General features: G+C 39.0%; 1 protein-coding gene across 1 annotated transcript; it reads left to right on the top strand.

Moving 5' to 3' along the window:
• The first annotated feature begins 465 nt into the window (after window positions 1–465).
• LOC126390385 (solute carrier family 22 member 7-like) lies at window positions 466–6,358 on the top strand. Its single transcript, XM_050044665.1, has 10 exons — window positions 466–875; window positions 1,151–1,254; window positions 3,016–3,170; window positions 3,301–3,469; window positions 3,533–3,656; window positions 3,750–3,859; window positions 5,024–5,238; window positions 5,326–5,434; window positions 5,549–5,755; window positions 6,038–6,358. Exons 1-10 carry the CDS (start codon window positions 498–500, stop codon window positions 6,069–6,071), a joined length of 1,605 nt encoding a protein of 534 aa, XP_049900622.1. The 5' UTR covers window positions 466–497; the 3' UTR covers window positions 6,072–6,358.
• Window positions 6,359–8,562: the final 2,204 nt, after the last annotated feature.

Genomic DNA, 8,562 nt, shown 5'->3' with positions numbered 1-8,562 from the left:
AATGCGTTCTCTGGCTGGCTGGATTGTCCACTCGGTCTGCCATACATACATGGCGGCGCAAGATGGCGACCTCTCTAAAGCAAGGCCCTTGCTATATATATATATAAAAGCATAATTATAAGGCTACGAAAACCAAACAAATTTTATTTTATAGTGATTACACACTTGTATAAACATATTAATGGGTAGAATATTCAGATTCAGATTCAGATTGACAATAAACCATGCCAAATATTACACACTGGCCCTGTAATCTTGTTACACAGAGATTTATGCAGATTGTTGTGGCTGCACCAATACAGTGAAGTCAGTTTATAACAGACTGACTGTGATTGCATCACATAGGGGGCACTGAAATGCTAAAAAGCTGGTTCTTTAGTGGATGATAATGATTAACGTGCCTCTGGTGAATGTGTCCAGTTAAGTGTCTGGGACCTAACTTCATATGGCTGTTGGAACATTTAACTTCTTGTCGACTCTGACAGCACAGCAGCAAAATGAAATTTGACAACATACTTTCAGAAATTAATGGATTTGGAAAATTCCAAATCAGACTATTTTTGATTCAGATCTTTGCTCGAATGACTCTGCCATGTCACTTTCTGCTGAATAACTTCATGGCGGCTGTTCCCTCTCACCACTGTAACATCACCGCTCTGGATGATGGAGGCATCTTTGGGAACTTATCTCAGCCAGAGAAACTGGCTGCTGGTGTGCCAACAGAGCCGGATGGGACTCTGAGCTCCTGTCAGATGTTTTTAAAGCCGCAGTATCATCTGGTAGGCTTAAACAGCAGTGAGGATGCATCTATTGTTCAGTGTCAGAACGGATGGGTGTATGACAACAGCACATTTAAATCTACTTTGGCAACAGAGGTAAGTTTCTTCAATAGATTTAACAGTATTTTTTTTTAAGTAGCTATGTTTTAATCGAATACCATGTTCCTCAGAGACGTTAAAGGCATTGGCATTTGTTCTGTAGACTTTTAATGTAGGCATTAAATCAAATGTTTGTTGCATCCTTTGTGGCTGAATTTTTAATTAAATGCAAACGTAAGAAACATTTAGTTTTGACTTGGTATTGAGTTCAGCTTCCACGATGGACAACTGCAAAATGTTTTACTGTAATGCTTTCAATCATGTCTTTGCAGTGGGATCTCGTGTGCAGCAGAAAAGGGATGAACAAGGCAACAGCCACAGTCTTCTTCATTGGTGTTATGGTCGGAGCCCCTATATTTGGGTTTCTCAGTGACAGGTAGGTCTGTTAATAAAAAACAACAACAACAACAACAAAAAATGGATACACACTGCCTCTCTATAACAAATGTCAGATACAATTAAAGGGGACATGTAGTTCTCAACGAGTCTCTCAACCCATACAACCACTTCAGTCATATTGCTATATCTTCACACTTCTGCCATCAGGCAGACGCTACTACAGGAGTGTAAAATCCAGGACAACACTGACCAACAGCTTCTACCCACAGGCCATCAGAGTGTTGAATAACAGAATGGAACACAGCCCCTAAATTATATTTTATTTAATTGTCTTGTATGAAGGGAGACTGGCAGTTTAGAATTTCATTGTACAGTGCAAACCGCTGGGTTTTTCTACTGTGCATATGGCAATAAACCTCTTGAATCTTGAAGTGGTAAACTCCCATGTTAAAATGCCCAAATTAGCACATTCTAGTGGACGACAGAATAGCTCATATGACCATTAATGGTTGCAGTTTTAAACGCATGGGTTAATGTCATCAGAAGGTCGCAGTTGCACCAAAACTACATGGTTAGGTTTAGACAAAACATCATGTTTTAGCTTTAAATAACTGTTTGGAAATGTTTCTCATGTGACATACGTCATGTGAAATCACTGACATATGTAGGCTTACTATGTTTTTTTTTGTAAAAATAACGCTACATTTGACTTCTGGTTTCACACGGTGCATGAACACTGGTCTTCTGGATGAAAGTCCTGTGTTTGTTTGACCAATCCAGCTACCCTCCTTCCTACTCTATGCAGACCTTCTTGCTCTCTATATTTCCTCACCCGACTTCCCTCTTTGCTCCTGTAATAATAAATACGACACCTAGAGGTCGCCACCACACACAAAACATAAATATGTGTCATAAAGCACCTGTGGAATTTTGAAGGACAGTCTTGTTTTCTGGAGGAGCTTTACAAAGTCTAACAAAAATTACGATAATAATAAATAATGATGATGCTTGGGCTTGAGATTTAACATTGTGTTAACCTGTGTTAAAAATTTTAGATGGATGGGGGGATTTAGGAGACAAGGTAAATTAATGAAAAACACTGTTGAGCTGCATAATGGAAATTGTAGGATCCTGTGTTTTTGGATCTTGACCTAACAAGAGGCCAAAAGTCAGAACATCCCGGCCTCTGGTGCTTTCTTTCACATTATTCTGTCTTTAATCTGTGTACTGGGCACCAGTGGAGGCGTAAGGTAATACGTTGGGCTTTGATTTAAGCAAGACAATTCTTAATGTAATGTTTAAGATCTCTAGTAAAAAAAAAAGAGGTTGTTGGCACTCTATGGAAGATGATCCACCTGTTATGTAGATATCAGGTCCCCAGAAGGTGTGCCAGGATTTAAAGTCAAATTTTAAAGTGGTCAAACAGAGTAATTACATCTGTCAGGTGATGCCATCAGGCCCAAAAATACTTTTTCCCATGGCAAAAGAGGCGTCTGTAAATGTCTATAAGTGTCTTAATATTTTAGAGTGTCACAACCCCTGTGAAATGACCTGTTTCACAATCATATTTGATCCATTCAGTCCGATATTATTTTGAAAGTGTAGAGGAGCCACATGATTGAAACATATTATCCCCATTCAAGTTGCCCCTAAATCCTACACACTGTACCTTTAAGACAAGTTAAAAGAACATGTGCAAAGCATGGCCTTTTTTGTGAATTGAGAATAAATGTTCGAGGTCTGTCTCATTAGTTTTTAAGACAATAATTGTTCTTAATATTTTTCTTTTCATGACCAGGTTTGGACGACGGCCGCTGCTGCTGGTATCTTATCTGTCGTCCGTATTGTTTGCAATCCTGAGTGCCTTCTCTTCATCGTATGTGATGTTTATCATCATGAGGTTTTTTACGGGGATGTCACTCTCAGGAATAAGTATCATCTCTATTGTTCTGAGTAAGTATGCTAATGTTAAAAAAATGAGATGAGGAAAATAGAATATGTTTTAATCTTTTTTTAGTTTTAGTCTCAAGAAATCATTTGTAAAATACGATCTGACTTTTCAGTTGTGCTAACTTTTCTCCAGATGTTGAATGGTTCAGCATTGAACACAGGACCTTTGCTGGTGTGATCATAAGCCTGGATTGGACACTTGGGACCTGGATTCTGGTGGGAATAGCATATTGCGTAAATGAATGGAGGAGGCTCATCGTGGCAGTGACCTTACCCATGATAGTGTCCATCATTACTTGGAGGTATTAAAATTTCATATTTCAGAAGTCAATGTGACACTGAACTCACCATGTTTGTTGCTTCAGGTGGCTCCCAGAGTCTGCGAGATGGCTCCTGGCAAAAGGAAAGGCAGACGAGGCTCATCAGTACATAATGCAATGTGCCACGATGAACAGCAGAACCAAGTGTATGGCCACCATCACACCGACGGTACATTTTGATGTTATTTACTAACAGTTTCACAATTAGTCCTGTCCACAAGTCTTATGAATGAATAGTTTTACTGTGTTTGCTCTCTCATAGGAGTTACTGCAATCTGTAAAAGGTGAAACTGAGGATAAGAAGTACACTCTAGTGGATCTTTTCAAGACCCCAACTATTAGGAAACTGTCTATATGCTCAGGGATAGTGTGGTACGTATCAGTTTCATGACATGGGTTAAAGGAATTGTTTAGCCTAGCATTTTGGGAAAGATGCTTGTTTACTTTCTTTCTGACATCAGATAACTAGTAGGGACAAAGGTAGAGTGTTTCTTTGCCTCATGTTTGCCTCCGATTATTTGGTCGATATGCTCTCGTCCGACCAAATTCTCATTGGTGGAATAATCGCAGTGTTACTTTCATAAGGAGAAAAGTGCTACATCAATAGCTTTCCAGGATTAATCCATTATTTCCTGTGGCGGGGGGACAGGCTAAGTTACTTGTGAAAAAAGGGGTGTTTTCAAAGCTGTTGACAGAAAGTTGAACTCGCCCACCCTACGCTCAGTTTCGCGGTGACGCAGACCTGTCAGTTTCTGTATACTGAAACCATTTCCCTCAGTGGAGACGAAGCTTGTATTTACTTGTAGTTCACAGATAAGAAACAATAAATTGTGAAGAAAGTAAAGCCTCCACTAAAATAGCATTTTAAGTCTTGTGTGTGATTTATCCTTCAGGGATTTATACTTCGGGATTTATCCTGGCTTCATATGAACAGAGGAAATCTCTGCTCGTCGCTAGGCTAATTTATACAATGTAAAACGCCATAGGCTGGTGCTAATAATGTTAGCATGTTGTATTTGCTTGGAAAACGTGTTTAGTATAAGACAGTTGTTTGTCAGTGAATGCTGTGAGTTGTAATGAAGCCAAACTATGTGCTGTTACCTTGTTACTTTTCTGTTTGGACTTCAAAGGCCAGAAAACATGTTAATGAGTAGGCCCTGGAGGTGCTGGTAGGTGGATTTTGAACTTGTAGCAGAGTGAGGTAGCTGTTTCCCCTTGTTACCAGTGTTTATGCTAAGCTAAGCTAATTGTAGTCTGGCTCCAGCCCTGTAGTTTAGTGGTATCAATCTTTTGATGTAACCCTAAGAAATAAAGCAAACAAATGTCTTTTCTAAAAATGTTGAGCTATGAATTTAACATAGTGTAAGTGACATAAATCAAACACTAGTGAATGTAAAATCGTGATAAATAATTATCACTCTGAGTATATATTAATGTAATATATGCCATGAGAAAATCTGCCTTTTTGCACTTATCAGGGTTAAAGGGTTAAAATTGGTGTGTGTGAATGTTTTAATGTTGTGTTCCATTTTCTAGGTATGGTGTTGCATTTACATATTATGGGATTAGTCTGAACATCACTGGGTTTGGACTGAACACATATCTCACACAACTCATATTTGCATCTATTGAAATGCCATTGAAGATTGGTGTGTATTACTTCCTGGAGAAAGTTGGGAGGAGGTCTGGTGAAATGGGATCCATGCTGTCGACTGGTCTCTGTCTCCTAATCAACATGTTTGTCTCACAAGGTTATTTGTTTTTTATTTTAATGAAATCAGATTTTTGTTAACATATCTGAGAGTTGTCTTGACAAATATCTAAACGTTTTCCCCCAGATAAGTGGGTCATTCGTACTGTTGTGGGCGTCCTTGGAAAAGCCATGTCAGAAGCCTCATTCACAATCGTGTACCTCTTCACAACTGAGCTCTTTCCTACAGTCGTACGGTAAGTCAGCAACAAACTCTTGTGACAAGTTTAACCATGAACAATGATTATCTACTCTGCTGTGACAACATTTATTACAGGTTTACATTAACCTCAGTGCTTTTTGTTTTTCAGACAGAACGGTTTAGGCTACACCGCATTTGTGGCGCGGCTGGGTGTGTCCATATCTCCACTCATCATGCTATTGGAGGACGTGTGGCATCTCCTCCCTGCAGTCACTTATTGCACGGTGGCAGTTGTATCTGGTTTGGTGGTTTCGCAGCTGCCTGAAACATTAAACATCCGACTGCCAGAGTACATCGAGGACATTGAGAAACCGAGGTAAAAAGGAGAGAAAGATTACATGTAATTCAATATTAAAGCTACGGTAAATGATTAGCTACCTCACTGAGCTTCACTGCTAAAGAGTAATCCAGTCAATCAAAGGCAACTGGATGTTTTGCAATTTCAGTGTGTTATTTACAAAACTTTCTTTGGGATAATTGACATATTTTAATCATTTGCAGATGCCAAAAATAGAAATTGTTGTTTGAGTCTGCTCTTATACTATGTAATCTATTCATGATGCAAAAATGACCCACTTCCCTTTTGTCTAAATTGCAGGGGACAGTCAACAAGGAACAAGGAGATTCAATAAAAACCACTGTTATTGTTAACTAGAGTGATTATTTGCCACAATGAATTTGTTCTGCAAGTTTTAATAATGTAAGATGAGTTGATTTAATCTGCTTTGTAACCATAAAATTGTTAAAATCAAAATAAATACTTGAACTAAGAGTCTTTCCGGATATAACATATCCACAGGTGCGCTGTCTTAATAATGTACTGTACAGAGGAAATTTGGACAAATACAAAGAGACAATAAGAGAGAAATGTAACTGTGAATTTACTTGAGGTTAGCAATAAAATTGTAATTCATGAGAACATGACTATGGATTTTATTGGAATTAGTTTCAGTTATTTCCTGCTGTCATGGCGCAGGGTATATGGGACATTTGTATTCATGCACATGTTAATAAAAAGTTGCCTTTAAAAAACACTTAAAAAGACAAAGAGAGATAGTCCATACATTGAATATCTTGGTTTAGCTTGCTGCTGGTACAGCTGAGGTTGAAATGTGACTTTCGCATATCCCTATTACACACAACACACACATGCGGCAGTAACTCAGCCCATAGGGACTTGGGTTGGGAACCGGAGGGTCACCTGTTTGAGTCCCCGTCCAGACCAAATATGGAGCGTGGACTGGTGGCTGGAGAGGTGCCAGTTCACCTCCTGGGCACTGCCGAGGTGCCCTTGAGCAAGGCACCGAACACCCCAACCGCTCGGGGCGCCTGACCAAGGCACCCCCCTCACTCTGACATCTCTCCACTTTGTACATGTATAGGTCCTGTTTGTGTGTCTTTCAAACCTGTGTGTTAATGACAAAAAAAAGTGAAAAAACTGAATTTCCCCTCAGGGGGATTAATAAAGTATATTTTAAAAAAAAAATGTTTGGAGCAGTCATGATATGGTGCCCCTGGAGCAGTTTGGGGATTCGATACCTTGCTCAAGGGCACTTTCCTGGTGCCCAGGAGTGTGAACTGGCACCTCTTCAACTGCCAGTCCACACTCCAAGCCAAGCCAGTATGTGCTACTGCTGCCTCCCATTTGGTTTTTTGAAAAATGAAAATTCTGACCTGGTGGTGGTGCTAAAGAAAAACTCAAAAGATAGAATAACTTATTAGGATTCATCCTCTGGCACTGCTGATATATGTAATTATATGCAGTGTTTCACATATTTTAATTGTTTAGGCTTTTCATCTCCTACATTGTAAACATTTGGCCTTCATTTATTGAACTGATTTTCTATATTTATGATACTTGTGTGTAGCAACTCATAATGTAATAATTTAAATGTGATAAAAGCTCATAATGTAAGAAAAACAATGTAATAACAGCTTTGTGCATAATGGGAAAATTCTTACATAATAAACTAAGCAAAAAATTCTCTCTTCCTGGAACTATTTCAGTTTTACATGGAACAAGTGAAGTCCTTAATTTAAAGCAGCTAGACTTGGTCTGTTTGGTCTACAAAATATTTTCATCAATCAGTTTCAAACTGATTTAGCCTCTTGAATGTGTGACAAAATTCAGGATTACAAGATATCCAGTGACCTAAATGAGAACTTTTACAGAGATGGTGCTGAATTTAATATACACATATATAAAAAAAATCACATTGGGCCTCCCTGCGCAGCTGTTGTCACCACATCTCTAGGACCTAACTGACCCATTAAAAGCTTTACATAACTCTAATTTCGAAGGCTTGCAACTGTCTTGCTTCTTGTTGTTCAATACTACCAGTACAATATTTACTGCTAGTGAGTTGTACATGCAACAGTCTGCATACAGTATGCAATTCACTATTTGATGCAAGATTAAAAACTGCCATAAAAAATGTCCTAAAGGCCATCTTTTACAGTCTTAATGTAATTTTTATTGTAAAATCCCAAAATGGAAAATTATCTTAACATTAATTAAAGACTTAAAGAATAACTTAAATATAGGCTACATTAACTTTTCAATCAAAATAAATTAAGATCATCATCTCAAAATAATAAAAACAGCAGATTTTTTTAACTTAGCTGCACATATATGCCAACAAGAAAATAAAGTTGAAATGGAAAATTATTGTGACGAGCGGCAGGTTAAAGTTCATCAACACCGGATTTCTTATAACTCACAGCGCCTTTTCATTGGTCGTTCCTGAACATCAACAGAGCATGGCATCCTGCAACTGACGTGAAGCCGTCTTAACACATACCCCGAGACTCGAGGGAACAAAACTCTTCTGCATGAGACTCACACACCGGCAGATCGAACACTGAAAACAAAACATGCACTCTCAGAGCGCACGAAACACATAACAACACACACTTCTCCTGAACACAGTGCATTCTGGGTAGTGCCCTTAAAGTGACCATTCATCATTTTACAGTTTTTTTACATTTATCACAGTCACAGCCCCAGTCGCTACATTGCCCCCACCAGCATGTCGCCCGTCCCGGCGACTACAAGCTCACACGTAGTCCTCAAAGCGACGGGGAGGCCGCCTCTGCCGCCATCGAGTCTCTCTCCGCGCAGAC

The sequence above is a fragment of the Epinephelus moara genome, chromosome 5, assembly GCF_006386435.1.
Source record: "Epinephelus moara isolate mb chromosome 5, YSFRI_EMoa_1.0, whole genome shotgun sequence".
Taxonomy (NCBI): domain Eukaryota; kingdom Metazoa; phylum Chordata; class Actinopteri; order Perciformes; family Serranidae; genus Epinephelus; species Epinephelus moara.
The sequence above is the reverse complement of the archived record's forward strand: the minus strand, read 5'-3'. Positions and strand labels throughout refer to the sequence as shown.

Coding starts and splice junctions, on each gene's coding strand:
- LOC126390385 (XM_050044665.1), top strand. CDS start 498: ATGAAATTTGACAACATACTTTCAGAAATTAATGGATTTGGAAAATTC. Junction 5,435..5,548: donor CTCTTTCCTACAGTCGTACG/GTAAGTCAGCAA, acceptor TTTGTTTTTCAG/ACAGAACGGTTTAGGCTACA. Junction 5,756..6,037: donor GAGGACATTGAGAAACCGAG/GTAAAAAGGAGA, acceptor TCTAAATTGCAG/GGGACAGTCAACAAGGAACA.